We start from the raw sequence: 22,086 nt of genomic DNA on the forward strand, positions 1-22,086 counted from the left end.
AATTTTGCAGACCGAATGGTGTTAGGTCGAACAAAACTATGTCGTCCGCATAGAGCAACGAATGAATACTTTGTTGGTTAACTTTTGGGGCAGGCTTGGGCCCTTTTGTAACTGTTTTGGCAAGTCACTTAGGTATAAGGAGAACAACATGGGAGCGAGTAGACAACCCTGTTTGAGACCATTTTCAGTGTTTATTACTTTCGTTAAACCTTTTTCGCCCCCCATTTGGACTCGACACCAAGTAGTTGGTTGGAGGCTTATTATTACCTGTAGCAAGTATTCGTTGATTCCAAGACTCCTCAGTTTTTTCCACAATGTAGGACGATCAACACGGTCGAATGCGGTCGAATAATCTATAAATGCCATATAGACCGTCTGTTTTCTTCGTGTGACATATTTGTCAAGAAAAAACTGAATGATTGCAATATTGTCCGTGACAGAATGTTTAGGTCTGAAACCCGCCTGGAACATGGGTATCAGACCCAGCGAAAAAGCCCAGTTTTTTAATTGCAATAGTACCTCAGCAGCGAAGATTTTACCGGTAGCATCCATCAACGCTATTTGACGGTAATTTCCTGCTACCGTTTTACAACCTTTTTTATAAATAGGGATAATAATACTCCCTTGCCATGATTTGGGTACTTGACCGGTGGTCAGAATATAGTTGAAAAGTGGGGTTAATAATAGACTCCATTCCTTAGAATTCGTCTGCAAAGCCTTGATAGGAATTTGGTCGGGGCCAAAAGCTCCTGTGCTTCTTGCCTTCCGAATGTGGGTTTCTACCATTATTGTTGTTGTTTTAGGAATCGATGATTTTACTTTTTCCTTCACTTTATCTGGACAGTTTGCTTGTAGTTTGTCCACATTTGTTTTGTAGAGATCTGCCAGATAAATTTCCCACTCTTTCGGAGGAACAGGTACTGCTTGTAATTTCTTTTTTGTTCCTGATATTTTGGCTATTATTGACCAATAGGTTCTGTGGTTTGGTTCTTTAGCAGCAATTTGTAAGTCAACCCAGTTACGATCTTGCAGGGTTTTTTTCTCACTTATTTTTTCTCTTCTCAGTTGATTTTTCAGTTTATTTATTTCTTTCTTTTTTGCAGGAGAAGAGTATAAATATTGAGCTCGTATCAGTTTGTTTAATTTTTTCTTTGTCAATGTATTCCCGATGTTGTTATTATTTTTCCTCTTTTTGTTAGTAGTGTTTCTTTGAGGATTCATTTTTATCAATGCCTCCTTAAGTTCAGTGAGCATGGTCTCAAAATTTTCTATGAGATCTTCAGAGTATTGTTTCTTTAAGAAATATTGATGCTCGACCAAATTAGTCATTTTATTCAAAGAGGATGGATTCCAAAAGATACGTCTCTGATCGCTGTTTACCAAAGTTTCCTTTCTATCAAGGGTCATCAGACCTTCTTCTGCGGACTGAACCGACCAACTGGTTCTAAGTTGCATCACGGCGTGATCGCTGTCAGATGTAAAATTGGAGTAAAGGTGGGACATGGTTTCAAACTGATCTTTGCTACAGATGATATAATCTATTATCGATGGTCTCCCGTTTCCCTGTCTTGTATACGATGCCGGGATGTCGCCTTCCACATTCCCATTAAGGATTATTCCATTTATGGATAGTAATACTGTTAACAATGTTTTCCCTCTTTTGTTAGATCGAATGTCTCTGGGGAATTGAGGGATAAAAGATTCCAGGCTTTCCTCTTCAAAAAATTTTCCCCACTTTTTAATTTCAGGATTGGAAATTTTCCCGTTGAAATCGCCCATAATTATGTAAGATGGAAACATATGGGCTTCTATTGTTTGTACAATGATTTCCAGGGTATCTTCATATAAGGTGTCGTGCTTTTTTCCTGGAGGGGCGTAAACATTAAAAAGCAACATTGCTCTCAATGAGGTCGAATTATAGGGTTTCAGAGACAGTTTGATGCATTGCACATTCTCACTATTGGTTTCCACTATCTCTTGTGCCCATATGTGATCCTCTCTCATTAGAATAGCCAGTCCCCCTTTGGCATGGCCCCGATTTGAGGCTTTTGCACATATGTTATAAACATAGTAGCCTTTTTGTGAAAAGGGTTCTGTGGCCCAGGTTTCTTGTATGGTCAATATATTGGGCTGATTAATGAGGACTTCCTTCATTTTCTTCGTTGTTCTACCAGCAATGTTCCACGTTGTGAACTTTAGACCAAGGTTAAACAGGATACTTTAGTTGATTAGAGCCTTTGTTGTAGTTCAACATCCCTGATAGCCAGGTCCATGAGTTCTCAGTTTTATTTACAGTGACATTTTTCTCCTTTGGTTCCATGTGCCACACTTCCCTTTCCCCTTTTTTCACTCGAATTTTCAGGATCTCTTCTCCCTGTTCTATATCTCTAAGATAGGTAACCCCTGAATCTTTTAGAGTCCCAGAGGATCTATGTCCGTCGTTCAAATGCAAATTAGAAAAAAGTTGCATGTTGTTATTGATAGATGTGTAATTTTTGTTTCCTTTGAACTCAGCTTTCACGATGACATCATATCCGTATCTGTATATTATTTCTTTTTCCTTAAGTACAATACCCGGTATTACAGGAGACCAAAACGAAACCAGTGCGATTTTGTTCTGACCTCTTTTTGGGAAAGATACTAGATCTATGTCACAGCTTGTCAATAATTGCAGAGACTTTATGTTTTGCAAGAGGTGGAGAATCCTGCTTCTGTTGAGTGGAATATTGTCTGTGGGAAAAAGTTCTTCAAATTGAAGTACATTTGACTGTATATCAACACTGCAATCATTATCCTTCTCAAAGATACTTTTATTATCATCATTATAATGTCTTGTCTTTATAGCTGTATTTGTTGGGAGATATACATCCGCCTTTGGGTTCAGTGCTGTCTTTATATCTATACTTGTTCCTTTAAGGGATTCTCCTTTTTTACTCATATGTGGCGTACTCTTCTCATCGTTTTTCTCCTGTAGATCTTTTTGTGGTATATTAATTTTTTGAAATTTCAATTTGCGGATTTTCTTTTTGTGAATCCTTCTCAAAGGTTTTTTCTTATTTTTGGTTTTTCCTTTTTGTTCGACGTCCTTAATTTTATTTGGTGTTATTTCTCCTATCAGAGTTTCAGATTTAAATTCTGTATATGATTCCTCAATTTCCTTTGCAGAGTCTTTATAGAGTATATCCTTTCTCTTATTTTTGTCGAAAATCTGAAATTGTTTTTGCTTTTTTTGGGATTTTTCTCTAAACAGTCGTTTTAAGGAGTATAGAGTGGATTCTTTAAAAGATTCCGTTTTCTTCCTTTTATCAGTTGCTTTGAGATCTTCATCTGACGTCTGGGTAGAAGAGTGACAGTTGCTTTGTTTGTGGTCATTTTCCTTTCGCGTATTGGTATCCTCTATTGTTTTTGAGGACTCCTTTTTCCTTTTCTCTTCTACTAGAAACTTTAAAATACCAATTTGGACATCCAAGGTTTGATCAGAATTTTCAAGGATGTTTCCTAAAAAGGAGAGAACTGATTCGAGTATTTCTTGTAGTGAGAAGAGAGCCTTTGATAGAGGGAAGGAAGATTTCTCAAGATTATTATTTTCTATTAGAAAGGGATCCAAAAAGGAATCTTGTTCTTGTATAGATAGTTTTTTTGTATCTGTGTTTGTTAACTTTATCTCAGGAGTATTTTCTGCTGCTTTTTGATTGAATATACTTAAGTCCTTTAATTTTTGTGGGCTCCCATTGCCCTTTGTCGGGAGTGATTTTGAGTTCGAACTTTTTTGTTCAGATTTGTGATTAAGTATATTCAGGTCTTCTGTTTTGTATAGACTCTCATAGTCTTTTATAGGCGTTGATGATTTCACAGCACTAGAGTTACAATATTCGGCTTGTTGGTCTTTCATTGAATAAGTAGACTTATTGGTAAACACCATATCACTGACATTGTGAGACAGATGGGGGGATTCAGATAAGCATGATCGATCCCCTAGACTCCCAGATGTTTTATTTTCAGTGACAGACATTGTTTTTCCCAGTTTCTTTTTTGCTGACAGAGACGAGAAGTATTCACTGATTGCTGGGGTTAAGTTGCTACGGCCAGGTTTAATTGCTTTATCTGTAGATTTTCTTACAGCTTCCTCAGTTCCCATTCGCTTCATAAATATTGTACGCGAGCGTAATTTTTTTAGACCCATTACTAAAAAGTCTCGTGCCACTTGTATCGAAAGGGAAGTAAACAAAAGGGGAATAATATCTTTTCTTTCGCTGATACGTCTCTGCGATGGTCACGATATGTTTTAGGCGTAGAAGTTAGTGGGCTGGCCCGTCCCGTCCTCGATCGTCCACGGACGGCCACAGACGGCCCGCCCTTTGCCCGGGCTTAGCCCGGCGTCCCGCAAGCGTCCCGCTTAGCGTAGAGGGTTTGTCTTAAATAGGAGGAGCAGGGGGCGGGAAGAGACTCCAGGTGCGCTCCGGTCTTCACGCGCTGAACCCTGGGTCTCGCAGTCCCAGCCCCTGCCAAGCAGCCTCAAATGCGGTCAGGAATAGGAATAGCGCAGCCTGTCTCCTTGGCTTCCCGGAGCAGCAGGCAATCAACAGACGAGGAAGGTCTCTGCAGGTAGAAGCAGCTGCGAGCGGCTCCCGCGAAGCGGGGGCGCGAGCTGTAATAGCACAGGCAGCCAATCAGGTTGGAACAGGCAGCCAAGTAAGGCGGAGCAGGGGCGGGAAGAGACTCCAGGTGCACTCCGGTCTTCACGCGCTGAACCCTGGGTCTCGCAGTCCCAGCCCCTGCCAAGCAGCCTCAAATGCGGTCAGGAATAGGAATAGCACAGCCTGTCTCCTTGGCTTCCCGGAGCAGCAGGCAATCAACAGACGAGGAAGGTCTCTGCAGGTAGAAGCAGCTGCGAGCGACAGTGGCACAGCATGAAGAATAGTGAGTGGAAGTCACTGGTTACCTGGTCTGCTTCAGCCTAAGTTAGCCAATTTGTGACAAGCCAACACCCTGCTATCATGCCGGATAGCTTTGTAGAGCCAGAGAGAGGCAGCTGGCTGAGAGTCCTTGTGAATTTATCGCCACCACACCACCTCTCTGGAAGCTCTGTGAAACTATGAATGAGATTTACTGGGAACAAACAAATAAAAAAAACATGAATGGAGTCCAAAAGATCATTGAATAACTAAAGTGCAGAAAACTATTTAAGTAGAACTAGCCCACACTACAAATCAAACGTTTTGCATTTATTACGCAATGCTCATCTCTTTCTCTCTTTTTCACCTGTATTTCTCTTTCTACCTCGCATGCACAAACACTCTAATTTACTCTGTTTGCTCTCCCTGGTTTTTTTCTCCTTGCCTCTATATGTTTATCTCACTGGGTAGTAATTACATGTAACAATGTTCTATGCAATGTGCTTATGATAAAAGTTATAAAATGCTAAATTAGACACGCGGTGTTTGGGATTTTTGATAAGAGATCTTTTCAGTACTATAGTGTACCATGCAGAATGTTATATGTTTGCCTATTTTTTCAAGGAACTGATAGAGTACTATAAGCACCAGTCCCTCAAGGAGGGTTTCCGAAGTTTGGATACCACTCTCCAGTTTCCATTTAAGGAACCCGAAAATTCTGCTGGACAGAAGGGTAATCGACCGCACAGTAATTGTGAGTATTGGCGTTTTCATTTTATGCTGTGGATTTAACATCAAAAGAATAGTAATGGAAACCATCTTCGTTTTGCATTTTCCGACATTCTTCCAATTATTGTAATAACGTATTGCACTTTTTTTTACTAGCTCAGCAGAATTAGATTTGCCAAGAGGTTAAGGCACATATCTAGTTAAATATCCCTGCTAATGAAATTAAAACCACATTTGCACCATAAAATCCATTTGGCATGTGAGCAGAATATTCATTTACACTCGGCAGTTCCCCCTAGCATTTAAACACGCGCATTGCAATTTATTGTTATGAATAATATTATGATAATAGTTATTTTTGATTTTTCTAGTACTGGAGTATGCAGAAGAGGCTCGTGAGGTATTCTGAGTAATTAAAACATATATTTTCCTGGAAACCTGACATCATTCATTTTTATAGCTCCAAAACAGATGCTGCTCATGGATTTTAGGAACAGAAATGTAGGATGCATTTGTTAAACAGCTGGGTGTATCTTCTCGGAGGTTTCACACATTGGTCATACACAGCCAAAGTGTTGTGTCTTATCAACGGCTACAGATAATGTGCTGTCTGTCTAAGCAATTAAAAAGAATTCTGTACTACAAATGCAAGCTTATTTGAAAATTAAAAAGTATTACGTTTCTGAATAGATGGGGATAGATTAATTTTAAATAGTGCCTGGAGTGGCAAGAAAAGAAGGATTAGGGAAAGATCTGAACATGGTCTTTCACTGTAGAGCATTAAAAGGGAAATGCGGCAGCGTGGATTCAGTATGATATATACGGTGCACACGATGCCACTGCAACAAGAGAGACACGAAATTCTATCTAGGATGACTGATAACAACCAGGGGTTGGGTCAGTGAATTTTACTCTACCCAGTAGATGTGTTGTCCAGAGCGAGGAGAACCTAGTCTACAGGATCCGCTGGGGGTGTTACTTGCTGTCATTTTGTTTCACACCATTTTCGGGAGAGAAAGATCTGATCTTGCAAAGCTGGGGCCAAAGGGGCAAATTTAGTTTTGTTTAGTTATGTTTACTAATCCCATGCTATAACCATTGTGGTGATATTCACATCTCGGTCACAGGCAAGAGAGGGTTGTGTATTCCGATAAATGGTGTGTTCATGCTGACACTAAGCTCTAATTGAAACAGATACGAGTGATACAACTTAGCATTCACATGGGTTGTGCTAGATAGTCACAAGACTTAGGCACCCCATTTACAGGGCATATTTGTTAGGATAATACACGTCCTCCACCCACTTACACCAATGTGGTTCAGGAACAAAAGCAATCAGTGGAGAACCACTCCTTGAAGAATCACACCTGCACATCGATGTCCTATAGTATGCAGTATACAAATACCAAGTAACAGTGAGAACTCTTACATCGTTGAGATGCTAAAAAAGCTAGAACCACAGGGATATGCACTACAGTTAACGTCATTAGCAGTGAAGGCAAAATAATTCATATCCTCGTAAATCTCTTATCAGGGGGGCGGTGTGTGTGAGTGCGTGTGTGTCTGCGTGCACGCACACCGGCACATATAAGCCACTCAAGCAAGCCCGACTATGGCCAGCTTTATCAGCTATAGTCAGAAGGCAGATTGGTAGCCCGTTTAATTTCCCCTTGAGGTTGGTACCTTAATAATCAATTTGGATTCATGAATAAACACGTAAATTCAACTGCACAATTTTGACACCAACAATAGTTTGAAAACTAGTAAAGTCTTCCCCCTCTTTGGGTTCCCACACTCATGAGCAGAATATTGTTAACAGACAGTTACATTGAGTGACTAGTAAAGCATTTGAGACTTCAACGCAGGGCTTCATTAAAGGAAAAGTAATATTAAAGTCGATTAAAGCATATAAAAAAATATAGTTACCTCAGATCTTGAACAGCACTTATATTCAACGGGGATCCTATATACTGAAGTTACTTAAAGTTGCTCAGAGACTCTACATATTGTGTTTGTCCTTTTGGCCTGCTCAGACATGTCAAAGTCTCTATCAATAAAATTGTTACTCATTAGGGGTCTGGTCATTAAGATACGCACATAACAGTACCCAAATACCTCTGAGCCGTAATCTGATTTACATAAGCATACACAGTCAAACTCGTCGCCAAATTTGTAGTGATTACTCAAAACAAGGTAGGTGTAAGAGCACATACTTTATTGACTGTTCATCTCCACAGCTTCCAGGAACTGCTCCTCCTGGGATTCAAACAAAAGCATTCCATTGTCATGACAATGACATCACAGCAATACAGAGCATGTGGAACAAGCTTATAGGGAAACTACTACAATATTGTAATCAACTGGCACTGTATCATAATATATCAAATATTTAATCCAGCCAACAACAAGACGAGTGCCTCCACCCCAACTCATAGCCTTTTGGCTAAAAAATATGTTAGTGCTGTCTATTTACTTATAGCCACTGGTGTAGTGTAGTTCCTATATTCCCAATAGGCTCTGCGCATTGGAGTTATATATCCTATAGATTTGACGTAGGACTGAGGTCAACTAGGTCTCTATCGAATATACTAAACTTAATTGTGTGTGTGCCAGCTAACTCAGAGGTCACTAGAAACTTTCTAGAATACACAAGAAGGGATTCGTTTCTGACAACTGCATAAACATGACAACTTTGTCTCCCAAGAATAAGAATATATCTCTCAGAGTCGCAGAAACAATAGATAAGTATTTCACTCAGTCAATCGTGCATGCTTCATTTCCACAGAGTTGCAGAGAAATAGAGAGACGGGTGCTTTCAATAAAAAGGGTTTATTGAACAGTCTTTTTTTTGTCATGCAAGAGAGGTGAACTGCTACAATCGTTATGCAGACTGCAAAGTATAATGCGTACAGCGTAAACAGTAATATGAAATAATACTGTAAGAGCATTTTATGGTGTCTAAGCCATATAAAAATACATACATAAATAACATTGACTAAAATACTCAACTGGTGCTTCTAAAATACGCCTACCCCAATGTACCTAACCTAAGTCTAGTACGAGGGAAGAAGTAAGTATTATGTGGCATAGGTTTCGTTTTTGCCAAGAATCTACCAAAGGTTATAATCCGCTCCATACCTTAGTTAGAATGAAGGAGGTCTGGTATCTCTGTCTCGGGACTCAATTTCCCAACACCCCGCAAGGGGAGCCGGAAACACTGGAGCTGGATTCTCGACAGGAGAAGGGCAGCTTCCTGATCAGTGTGTCAGCTGGGGAGTCGGCTTCCTTCTGCACTTGCTGTAGTGAGCTGTGTCGGGCAAGTAGGTCTTCGAACTGCTCCGATTCACCGTATCTTGCTAGAGCAAGTGTAGGTATATTTATACTTTGAAGGTGTTTAGGAATGCCATGGTTTGACGTAAAGTCGGGCATATGAACATCAGGAAAGAACCCCTAGGGAATAGTTGTTCTTTGTAAAGTAACTGAGTTCTTGGACAAATCAATATTCAAGCAAGGGGAAGTTCCCTAACTGCTTAAGCAGGTTTTCCAAGAAATCGTTGTAACTTTTGGAACGAGTGGAAGTAGCCATGCCTGTATTTGGGTAGCATGGGTTATGCCTAAATAAGGGCTTGATTTCTATGCCTATATAGGGGCAGGGCTGCTGCAGTTTGACCAACACATTACAATGCGTGCAGTCAGAGGCAGCAGGCGGAGGGACTGTCCGACACTTCTTGACGGGCTCAAGGAGTCTGTTGGTGCATCAGAAACCCTTCATAAGCCTTTGAATGCTGCTGGGTGAGCTCTCAGGGGACTTCTGTGCAAGTTAGATTTGTCAGCGCCGGGACGCCTCTTTGCTGGGGCAGCTGTGCGCTTTAAAAAAACAGTAACATAACATAACATAACATAATCCCATAATGACGGTAGCTCCTCCGTCGGGATTATGAGGTTGGTTTCCACAGCCATTCCATGTCAGCCTTTCCAACATGGAAATACTGTTGGAAAGAAATATTGGGGGCCCAGGAAAGGGCCCCTTCCCTCCTGGCCCACCAGACGTGAGCCTTGGAACACCTATGGTGCACCCCTAAACATCCCTGCACAGTGTGGCGGGTACCGTGAGGTGCCTTCCACACAGTGCAGGAATGTTTGAAAACAACAATTTCTCAATGGAAGCCTGTGCTGCAGGACTTTTCCGCCCGCCTCACAAGCTTCCATTGAAAAACAGATGTTTCCAACCGCCCTATGGGCGATCAAATACTGTGGTCGGTACTGCCGACCTAAAGCGGGCAGTTCCCAATCTGTAATGGTGTCCGACATTGTAATAAGCCCCTGTACAGTAAAACTGTTGTAGAAGAGAAAAGCGACCACAAACAGGTACATATATTGTTTTAAATTACATATTGATTTTAAAGTAATTTATTTAAAATAGTGAATTAGTTAAAAATAATTTCATGTTAAATAAATAGTTTCAAGCATTTGTTTTTTGATATAGCTATAAGTATGCATGTGTGTGTGTGTATATACATATATATATATATTCACTGAAAAAACCATAGGTTATAGACCATATATAGTTAGGAATTAGCATTTAAAAAACCTTATTTTACTCACACAAAACCATTGAAATTCCATATATAGTTAGTTGCACTAACTATATATCGCGCACCCGCAATCCACTGCTGATCATGTCACATATTACATCATTCATGACATGGTCAGTGACATCACTGATGACATCACTGATGACATCTCAAATGACATCACTGATGAGATCACTGATGACGTCATCCAGTGACTGTATAATTCTGTAAAGTTAAAATATGTCTTACATATTGAAGAATGAATGGATGTATAAGTGTCTTGATGAAGGATTTAGTAGGGGCATGGCTGACTGTATGAGTGACTGATTAAATGTGTCTCACTGAGTGCATGGGTTAGTGACTAAACTGTCTTAATTTGTGCATCATTATGTCTGTTGTTCTGTAAACTGCTGCATGTGTTGATCATTAGCTATATGATTAACTGTATGGGTTATTGATTGGTTGCCCAAGCATTTGTATGGGAGACTGAGTGTGTGTGTGGGTGGCTGGGAGGTGTATGACTCTCTGCATAGATGTGTGAGCAGTTGATTGACTGGATGTATGGGTTCAAAAGTGCATGTGGAAACAGCTGTATGGGCGGTTGACTGTGTGCATGAGTGTATTGGTGAGTGAATGGATATCTCAGTGCTACATGTCAAAGTAAGTACATATGTAAAACACAGTACATGTGAGAGTTACCATATATAAATAACTGTGCATAAGAGCCAGTGAATGTGTGAGTGGCTGTATGGATCATTGTGAACTTGTATCCAGGATTGTATAAGTGAGTAAATATGTTTTAGTATATGTTTGAATAAGTAAGGTGTGTATAACTGTATAGTTGAGGAAATGGAGGTGTGATTGATTCTTTGCATGACTGACTAAGTGTCTGAGTAACTCCATGGATGAGTGACAGTCTATGAGTGTCTGTTTACACTGAGTGTATCTAAGGTTATATTAGAGTCTGAAGAGGTTTATCGTATTATCACATGAATGATGTCATCAGTGATGTGATCAGTAATGTCAAATGAGATGTCATCAGTGATGTCATCAGTGATGTCATTTGAGATGTCATCAGTGATGTCATCAGTGATGTCATTTGAGATGTCATCAGTGATGTCATCAGTGATGTCATTTGAGATGTCATCAGTGATGTCATCAGTGATGTCACTGACCATGTCATGAATGATGTAATATGTGACATGATCAGCAGTGGATTGCGGGTGCGCGATATATAGTTAGTGCAACTAACTATATATGGAATTTCAATGGTTTTGTGTGAGTAAAATAAGGTTTTTTAAATGCTAATTCCTAACTATATATGGTCTATAACCTATGGTTTTTTCAGTGAATTTTCAAGGTTTTGTAAATGCTAATTCCTAACTATATATGGTCTATAACCTATGGTTTTTTCAGTGAATTTTCAAGGTTTTGTAAATGCTAATTCCTAACTATATATGGTCCATAACCTATGGTTTTTTCTGTGAATTTCATTGGTTTTTTAACAGCTAATATCTGTAGCTGTAAAATGTATTCTTCTTTAAATCCAAAAATATATTTTATATGTTTATGAATAATTTTTTTTTAAAATATTTTTTTTTCTTCGTTCCCGCTTCGCAAATCGGGAAGCTTCCCGTTAGCTGACCTTGATGCCGCGAAATAGACCGCGAGCCGGTAAACGTTTCTTTACCGCAAGTGCCGCGTTACAAAACAACATCGTGACGCCTCCCGTCCGCATGACGTTTCACGTTGTCGCGTGATACGTCATATGACGTACTACGTTAGCGAACTGGTACGCGAAGCGAGTCGCAAAGCGCAGGTTTCTGGAAGCAAACCGGGAGGCCCTGCAAAGCGCTTAACGTAAACACAGCAAGTCATGTGACTTGGTAATAACACTTTTCATTGGTTCATTTCACTTTTGGTTTCCTAATGATGTAAGACTAGGTCATATAATCTAAAATGAACACTTTTGATTGGTTGAGAACTCTTGTTTTTCCCAAATGATGAAAATCCCTCCTTCTTTCCTCACTCTGACTTTCATCATTGTGAGAGAAAGACCCTTTGTGATCACTGAGCAATGGCTTCTTTAGTAGCTTCAGCTGGTGCTTCCCCACCACCTCCACCACATCCAAGGAAGAGTGGACCACCTGCTCAAGTTATAATTCAACAAGAAGAAGAAGAAGAGGAACAGGAGGACGAGCACGAAGAGAGGCAGTTTTTGCCTGAGCAGCCCAGGACGTCTCACCGGAAAGAAAACTTCATTTGGCAATTTTTTAAAATTCCCAAAGGTCAGAAAAAAGTAAATGCAAGATACGTAACTTGCCTTATATGTCAAGATAGACTGTCCAGAGGGACCGACAAAAAATACAGTTTCGGAAACTACACAATGCATCGCCATATGACTAGGTGGCATCCTAACAACTACAGTGCTGCACAGTTTCGGAACGACCTAGATAATCTCCCTATTATGGCCAGAAGATCTGTTGTACCGGAAGTAACGGGACCAGAGGGCAGGGAGATGGTGCCAAATATACAAATGAGATTTGGTGATGTAAAACACATCTGCGTATTTTGCGATGGATTCATTTCCTACGGAGAAAAAAGCATCACTCTGATCAACAGAGCTATTGACTATCATATGCAAGTTTGTACGAAACGCCCAAAATAATAAATACTTCTTTTTTTTGTTTTGTTGCTCCTGTTGAGCCCTTTACAATGAATCGTTTTCATTGCCCCCTCCAAGAAAACCCCAAAAAAATATAAAACTGTTCCGAAAAATTCAAAAACAGTAAAAAAATGTTCAGAAAAAAAAAAAAAAAAGTTCTTTTCAGAACTACCTCCCCGTTATTAAAAAATTGGTACAATATTTGGAACTGTGCCAACCTCTATTTCTCTTAGTTCGCTTCCCAGTTCGCTCGCCGGTACGCGAACCGGAAGCGAACCAAAAACAGTAAGTATAAGGGAAGGAAACAGACACTTATGTTAAAAGAAAGACAGCTATAGGGGAGTAAACTAGAGATACTATTACCCGTAATCCACTGCTGATGATGTCACATATTACATCATTCATGACATGCTCAGTGACATCATCAGCAGAGGATTGCGGGTTTTTTGGCAACATGCCTTATCCACGGTTTAATAACGCTGCCTTTTGCTTTATATAAGTTTTCAAATTGTATGAAATATATACCAATAGGTCGTTATGAACCTTTAGGTAGTGCTTTTCTTCATGAGGTCTGGTCGCTTCCATACACATACAGATGTTTCAAAGATGATCAAGAAGTTTATCTGAATGGAGAGGAATGCACTGAGACGCCAGATCATTCACTAATGTGTAGGCACATACAGTTACACGGTTCATGCAACAAACACCGACCAAATATGGCTTGCGTGTTGCAAGGCACGCCAGTTCCTGCTATCATCCCCACGTTCAAGTTGTTGGAAAATGGTAGTTATTTGATGCTCAATAATGAAGATTGTTCTGAGTTAATTAAAAGTATTCCTTTTATCGTAACAGTAAGTGAACGGGTTATTTGCTGCAGAAATGTTCTATTTCCTCCCACACATGAACATAGGGAGTTTTCAATCTGGCCACAAATACCAACCTTGGGACACGTTTCAACGGCATGGCAAGAATAAGAGCTCTTTTGTCTCAGAGAGAGGTGGCCTTGAGTTCGGCCCGTGAAACTTTCGTACTTCACATAGCGAACACCCGTACAGAGGTGCACACCCTTTTCAATTAAGATTTGCCTTTCAATTTCAGCAACATGTTCCCGACTATCTTTAACGCATCCTCCACAAAGTCCCTGGCGTACTTTTTTAAAGTTGTTACCAGTGGTCTCGTGACTTCATTTGAGAAAATCTTTGGAGTCATCCCTGCTTCCTTTCATTCTATTTTCTCCACTCTGGTTCGTGGATTGGCATTTTTACTTGCATTACCAGCGGACGCTCTTGTGCTTTTTTACATTTTTAAATATGGATGTCCCTCCTATGCAACCTCCCACCCTGCAGCTGCTGACACTGTTCCGCAATCGCATGCTAGAATATTATGGCACAATGCCGTTGGCGATATTAAGCACGGCATATGGATTATCTTTTCGATTCTCCTACTTCACCTGTGTCCAGCCTGTATTTCACTGCCTGACCTGTGATTTCGATTGGGCCATTGATTTGTGTCTCTGCGGACCGGTTTCTCCTGACGTCGACTTTAATCAGCTGATGACTCCTATCATTACTCACGAGTTGGTTTGTCCTGGCGAAAGGATTATGGCTGTGGCATTGATGCATGGACTACTTGGTCCCTGGAATTTACTGGCGGCAGCACAGTCTTTCTTGGAACAGAGCTTTCTTGAAAACCCACCGAGCTGTCCTCTGATGGTGATAGAGGATCCGGTGCTGGGAGAGCACGTATGTTCTTTTCCGCTTTTAAATTGGATGGCTGAACTGTTTTCGGATGAAGACGGTGACTTCCTATTGGAGGCTGTTGCAGCTTATTTTGCATACACAGTTATGTCATAGACCTTTTTCATGTTTGATATGCTGAGTACTAGCATTTCATTGACAATTCATTGACTTATTTGTCAAGTTTTTATTATTTACCTTGCCTATTGGCTTAAGACTCAATAAAGTACTTGGCTGTTTTATTTTTCTTTAGCATTAAATTTTCCTAGTTTTTAATGCTTTACCTTGCGGACCGTCCACATATAAACTTGCAATCTGCTCTCATGAGATGGCACTTCTATTATCTTATTCAGTTCGTTTCCGGATCATGGGGAGGTGTCATCTAGGTCCTGGATATCTTTACACCGTGTTAAGTTAGCATGGGCTCATTACCGGTTTAAACGCCATTTTTCCTTTTTTGCAACTTCTGCACACGACACTTAGTTGTTGCTTTAGCTTTCCACCTAGTAGTTCATCGTGGTTTACATGAGAATAATATGTTATTGGTCTACTATCTGCTTTACTTGTTAAACTATATCTGTACAGCGAGTGCTAAAGTTTCAAGAACAACACGATACAGAATTGTTATGAGGTCTGATCTCCACGACTTCATACTCACATAAGTGCAACTTCTGCCAATTCTGGGCATGAGGCGGGTTTTATATTGCTTTGCCGAACACACATACACAACAGTTGATGCGGTTCACATGAAGAGAGAGCTGGTGTATGCTGATGTGATTCCTTCAAATCTAAGACACTAAAGTATGGGCACGCCCTAAACCAACACAAAGAGACCTTCTTAGCAAATAATATAATATGTGTATTAGGGAGGGTGAGATATAAGCAGCCGCGGGCCGTGGAGGGAGTTACGATGGTGCAGGGAGGCGGGGAGGGGGAGAAGCAGGGTGGAGCCCTCTCTACCTTGCCCCTCCCCCTCCCCGCCTCCCTGCCCCACCGTAACTCCCTCCACGGCCCGCGGCTGCTTATAAGTGTTGCTAACTCTTATTCATTTACAGCATGTTAACATACTGTCACCATTCGCTTTTTATGTACTAGTAACTATGCTGGTAATTTTGCTACTGATAATATGTGTACTTGTATTCTCCACCCTGCCCCTCCCCCTCCCCGCCTCCCTGCCTCACCGTAACTCCCTCCACGGCCCGCGGCTGCTTATAAGTGTTGCTAACTCTTATTCATTTACAGCATGTTAACATACTATCACCATTCACTTTTTATGTACTAGTAACTATGCTGGTAATTTTGCTACTGATAATATGTGTACTTTTATTATCTAAGGTACTACGCCTGAGAAGACGGCATTAGTAAATAAACATTTCAAATACACATCTGTTCTTCTTAACTCCATGTTCTGGTTTCTAAGAAATCTATAACGACCGACTGTTCATGAGTTCCACGTATCCTGAGGTACTATAAATTCATATTCTGGATTGTCTAAACATTGAGAGTTTGTTATATCCAATGTGACACTGTACCTAGCTTGCTAAGGAGTTTTTCATTACTAACGTGAGTTTTGGGACACCCTAATTCGCCGAGGTTCCAATCCTCTGTCCACAGTTCTGTGTGAGAACAGAAACCCTGCGACAGGGGCACCCCCGACCCTTGCTGGAGCTTCATCACACTTGCGATACAACTCCAGCAATGCATTCGCCGAGGTTCCAATCCTCTGTCCACAGTTCTGTGTGAGAACAGAAACCCTGCGACAGGGGCACCCCCGACCCTTGCTGGAGCTTCATCACACTTGCGATACAACTCCAGCAATGCGCCACCTTTACGGCACAGATACATCACGCATCTGTGCTGTTTTTGCCCCATGATGCGCCGCATTGTAAATGCAGCACACCATAGGTGACGGAACAGCGGCACAGAATGACTAACACATCCCTGGTGATGCGCCAGTCATCATAAATGTATCCCTATGCTTCTTATCTTGTTAGAGATGAACCGCCATATGTATCATCAAAGTTTTTTGCATTTCCTAAATAGCGAACTTTAAGGAATAAATAGCGATTCTTTACCATTCCTAGTTTGCGATGAGCTATTTGCTAATTAGCCGAATGTAGCCCAATGAAGCCCAATGTAGCCCAATGTAGCCCAAAGATGGCCGCCAGACACACAAAAAAACAAATGTAGCCCAAATATCAGCCAGATGTAGCCCAACTATAGCCCAGTGACAGAATGACCAATCAGCTTCGCAAAACCTCCGTTACGCGAAGCGGAGCGCTGTTACAGATATATATCTTTTTTTGAACGTTAATTTCTCAAAATCCACTGGAGCACATATATTGAGACCTAGCAAAGGCACATCGGGCTACCAGTCCCTAATATTTTGCCAAGTTTCGTGCAAATCCATTCAGCCGTTCGATTATTATTATTATTTTTTTTTTTTGCCCCGCGGGGCCCTTTTAAAACCTCCACATCAAACCTAGGGGGTCAGCGAGGATCTACTATGCCCCCTTATAGTTATTTCCCCCTTTGTTTTGACCTCCTCTTGTCTCTCGATCCTACCGAGAGACAAGATGGCGGCCGCTACGGACTGTTTGGAATGTTGACAGACGCCGGAGAACCAATCAGCTTCGCTTCACAAAGCTCCGTTGCGCGACAAGTACGCGTCCTGGGCCGCTGCCCAGTCCGCTGTTACAGATATATATCTTTTTTTAAACGTTAATTTCTCAAAATCCACTGGAGCACATATATTGAGACCTACAAAAGGCACATCGGGCTACCAGTCCCTACAATTTTGCCAAGTTTCGTGCAAATCCATTCAGCCGTTCGGGCTAAAAGTGAGGCCAACCGCCCTATGGAAATTAACATGGGAAAAACGCGTTTTGGGACCCCCCTTTTTTCTCGGCCCCCCCTTGATGAACCCCCCCAAAATTTTCAGGGGCTGCTCAGAAACAAAATGTGCCATTTTCCTGAAAATTTCAGCCAATTCCGTCCACAAACGCCAAAGTTATTAGACATAGAATTTTCAAAAAACCCATAGAGAAAAAATCCTAACTATATATACCTACTGGCGACCGCCAGTAGGTAATATATATATATATATATATATATATATATATATATATATATATATATATATATATATATATCAAACACACAAGTTTGGCTCAAAATAGGAGGCTCCACACAGTGAGAAGTTGATCACCTTTAATTTGCGGACAACAGCTCTGCGAGATGACATTATTCCCCTTCATGTCTTTCAAAAAGCCCAACGCGTTTCGAGCACCCCTGTGCTCTTGCTCACGGGCAGAGTAAGGATCAGCATACGGCAGTTCAAAAGGAGCTAATTATACTTTGCAAGTCCCGCCCCTGTGGGCGTATGCCTCCTGGCATGCTGGTACTTGCGGTCCTTTTGGTGAAATAGTTGCCCCAGTGGGTGCCGTGCTCACCCTGATAATATCTTGCAAGTGTTCCCCCAGTGGGTAAGGTAGGCAAAGGACATCTCGCATGGCAGAATTTCAATGTTCCGTCAACTTGGCCCTCTCACTCCAAAGTGATTGAAGTTTCAAACACTCGGTCCGTTGCAGTTCACGGCGGAGCGCCTCCGCGACCCGAGCCCGGCCGCCAAGTATCAAACACACAAGTTTGGCTCAAAATAGGAGGCTCCACACAGTGAGAAGTTGATCACCTTTAATTTGCGGACAACAGCTCTGCGAGATGACATTATTCCCCTTCATGTCTTTCAAAAAGCCCAACGCGTTTCGAGCACCCCTGTGCTCTTGCTCACGGGCAGAGTAAGGATCAGCATACGGCAGTTCAAAAGGAGCTAATTATACTTTGCAAGTCCCGCCCCTGTGGGCGTATGCCTCCTGGCATGCTGGTACTTGCGGTCCTTTTGGTGAAATAGTTGCCCCAGTGGGTGCCGTGCTCACCCTGATAATATCTTGCAAGTGTTCCCCCAGTGGGTAAGGTAGGCAAAGGACATCTCGCATGGCAGAATTTCAATGTTCCGTCAACTTGGCCCTCTCACTCCAAAGTGATTGAAGTTTCAAACACTCGGTCCGTTGCAGTTCACGGCGGAGCGCCTCCGCGACCCGAGCCCGGCCGCCAAGTATCAAACACACAAGTTTGGCTCAAAATAGGAGGCTCCACACAGTGAGAAGTTGATCACCTTTAATTTGCGGACAACAGCTCTGCGAGATGACATTATTCCCCTTCATGTCTTTCAAAAAGCCCAACGCGTTTCGAGCACCCCTGTGCTCTTGCTCACGGGCAGAGTAAGGATCAGCATACGGCAGTTCAAAAGGAGCTAATTATACTTTGCAAGTCCCGCCCCTGTGGGCGTATGCCTCCTGGCATGCTGGTACTTGCGGTCCTTTTGGTGAAATAGTTGCCCCAGTGGGTGCCGTGCTCACCCTGATAATATCTTGCAAGTGTTCCCCCAGTGGGTAAGGTAGGCAAAGGACATCTCGCATGGCAGAATTTCAATGTTCCGTCAACTTGGCCCTCTCACTCCAAAGTGATTGAAGTTTCAAACACTCGGTCCGTTGCAGTTCACGGCGGAGCGCCTCCGCGACCCGAGCCCGGCCGCCAAGTATCAAACACACAAGTTTGGCTCAAAATAGGAGGCTCCACACAGTGAGAAGTTGATCACCTTTAATTTGCGGACAACAGCTCTGCGAGATGACATTATTCCCCTTCATGTCTTTCAAAAAGCCCAACGCGTTTCGAGCACCCCTGTGCTCTTGCTCACGGGCAGAGTAAGGATCAGCATACGGCAGTTCAAAAGGAGCTAATTATACTTTGCAAGTCCCGCCCCTGTGGGCGTATGCCTCCTGGCATGCTGGTACTTGCGGTCCTTTTGGTGAAATAGTTGCCCCAGTGGGTGCCGTGCTCACCCTGATAATATCTTGCAAGTGTTCCCCCAGTGGGTAAGGTAGGCAAAGGACATCTCGCATGGCAGAATTTCAATGTTCCGTCAACTTGGCCCTCTCACTCCAAAGTGATTGAAGTTTCAAACACTCGGTCCGTTGCAGTTCACGGCGGAGCGCCTCCGCGACCCGAGCCCGGCCGCCAAGTATCAAACACACAAGTTTGGCTCAAAATAGGAGGCTCCACACAGTGAGAAGTTGATCACCTTTAATTTGCGGACAACAGCTCTGCGAGATGACATTATTCCCCTTCATGTCTTTCAAAAAGCCCAACGCGTTTCGAGCACCCCTGTGCTCTTGCTCACGGGCAGAGTAAGGATCAGCATACGGCAGTTCAAAAGGAGCTAATTATACTTTGCAAGTCCCGCCCCTGTGGGCGTATGCCTCCTGGCATGCTGGTACTTGCGGTCCTTTTGGTGAAATAGTTGCCCCAGTGGGTGCCGTGCTCACCCTGATAATATCTTGCAAGTGTTCCCCCAGTGGGTAAGGTAGGCAAAGGACATCTCGCATGGCAGAATTTCAATGTTCCGTCAACTTGGCCCTCTCACTCCAAAGTGATTGAAGTTTCAAACACTCGGTCCGTTGCAGTTTCTGTTAAAAATATGACAATGAAGACATTTTTAAATACATTTCATTTTGAATAATATCAGTGAAGTCAAAATTACAACCCAGAAAAAAAGGTAATTGAAATAATAAAATAAACATATAAAAGTTTTATAAAATACTTTACATTAAGGGGCTCATTACGGTGTCGGTCAGAAAGCCTCTGACCGACAGTTGGAAGCTTTCTGACTGCCCTGGAGCCCTTCTGACCGACTCGTTAGTTTACGTTCCGACCGCCCGATTACGATGTCCGCGTTCGGAATGTAAACCGGCCAGTCATTCCAACATCCGTGATACTCTACATGTGGTGGCTGAGGGGGTACCTAAGGAACCCCCCTCTAAAACCCTGCATTGTGTAGCAGGCATCATAGGGTACCTGTGACAGGGTGCAGGGTTTTACACACACCCCTCATTTCCCCATAGCAGCTTGTGTTATGGCTGTAACACAATCTCCCATAGGAAACAATGGGAATTCGACCAAACAGTGTTCAGTCGCATCGTAATCCAATAGTTGGACCCAAGTCTCAGACAGTGTAGGTCGGCGGCATCCGCCCGACATCGTAATGAGCCCCTAAAAGCACAAATGATATAAGCATAAACATTTTTTTAACTTAACAATTAAAAAGATTACAAAAATAATATATAAATTGAGATTGACAAAGGCTTCTACGAAGCCGAAACGCGTCTCTCGTGTCTCTGGGTCGAGGGTGACCTCGACCCGGAGAGGTCGAGGTCTCCCATCACAACAGTTTGTTCTCTGTCTGTTAAAAATTATTTTAATATCTTGGAGGCTGAACCTGTGATCCCCATTTTGGATAGGCGCCGAATAATGGTTTACCGTGTCGAATGAGGCTGAGAGGTCTAACAGGATTAGCATTGCCTTCCCTCCTCCATCCAACTGGATGTGAATCTCCTTCGTGCGTAGCCGTAAGGGCTGACTCCGTGCTGTGTGGAGGTCAAAATCCATGTTGTATTGGGTCCATTTTATCCTTTGACTCCAAGAAGTCCAGCAAATCTTCGTTGAGTGTTTTTTCCAGACTTTTAGAAGGAAACGGCAAGCAGGAAATTGGGCAATCATTTTTGGGTCTTGGTAAGTTTTTTTCAAGATGGGCTGTACTAGGGATTTTTTCCAGATATTTCTGAAAGAATCGGCATTTAAAATGTTATTTAGAAGAGGTGCTAAGAAGCCAGCTATAGTGCTAGGTTCTAAGTGGAGAACCGTATCCGGGCAGGGGTCCAATGGGGAGCCTGACTTGGTAGACAAGATAAGTTTCGCCACTCGCGTTAGGCGGTTGAAATAGCCAGGATGAGCCTGCATAGTGCTTCACCCTTCTCTACACCAGTGTTGATGTGTAGACTATCTGCAGTTTGATGCCTAGAGAATTTGTCAAAGACACTTTTTACTTTGCTGAAAAAGAAGTCCACTAATTTATTGCAGAAATCTGCATTCGGAGTGTGCTATTTGCTGTCATCTAGTTTGGATTATGTTGTGACTGTTTTGAAAAGCTCTCTGGCTGAATTTGTTGCCGAATTAATTTTCTCGGTGAAAAAGCATGATTTTGTCATGATGAAAGCTTTTTTCTAGTTTCAATAGCTTTTCCATAGTGATCTTATTTCTTCAGTTCCGATGTATACCAAGGTGCTGACAGTTGCTTCCTATGGTTACATTTCTGTTTTTCGGGCACAAGCTTGGTAACTGCTCACTCGATCCAGCTATCAAAGTTGCTAGCTGTAGAGTTAGAGTCAGTACTTAGACCGCATGTGGTTAAACATAGGGCCTTGTCCAGTTCCAGGGTGTTTATCTTATGCCAAGAGCGACTTGTAGTTGAACTGTTGTTATTGTGTATCTTAGAAAACTCTGCTGGAATAGTTAACACAAAAAATACAGCACTGTGGTCTGCCCAGGCCACAGGCAAAGCTTTACGGAAGGAGATCCATGCATGGTTGTTA

At 42.1% G+C, this 22,086-nt stretch overlaps 1 protein-coding gene across 1 annotated transcript in view; it reads left to right on the plus strand.

Moving 5' to 3' along the window:
* VAV3 (vav guanine nucleotide exchange factor 3) overlaps positions 1 to 22,086 on the plus strand; it is a 1,314,294-nt gene that overhangs the window by 1,187,224 nt on the left and 104,984 nt on the right. The window contains exon 25 of the mRNA XM_078668453.1: positions 5,520 to 5,649. Within this exon, the coding sequence (XP_078524579.1) occupies positions 5,520 to 5,649 (130 nt within the window). The remainder of the gene's footprint in view (positions 1 to 5,519; positions 5,650 to 22,086) is intronic.

This window comes from Lissotriton helveticus, chromosome 1_2 (genome assembly GCF_964261635.1).
Source record: "Lissotriton helveticus chromosome 1_2, aLisHel1.1, whole genome shotgun sequence".
NCBI lineage: Eukaryota > Metazoa > Chordata > Amphibia > Caudata > Salamandridae > Lissotriton > Lissotriton helveticus.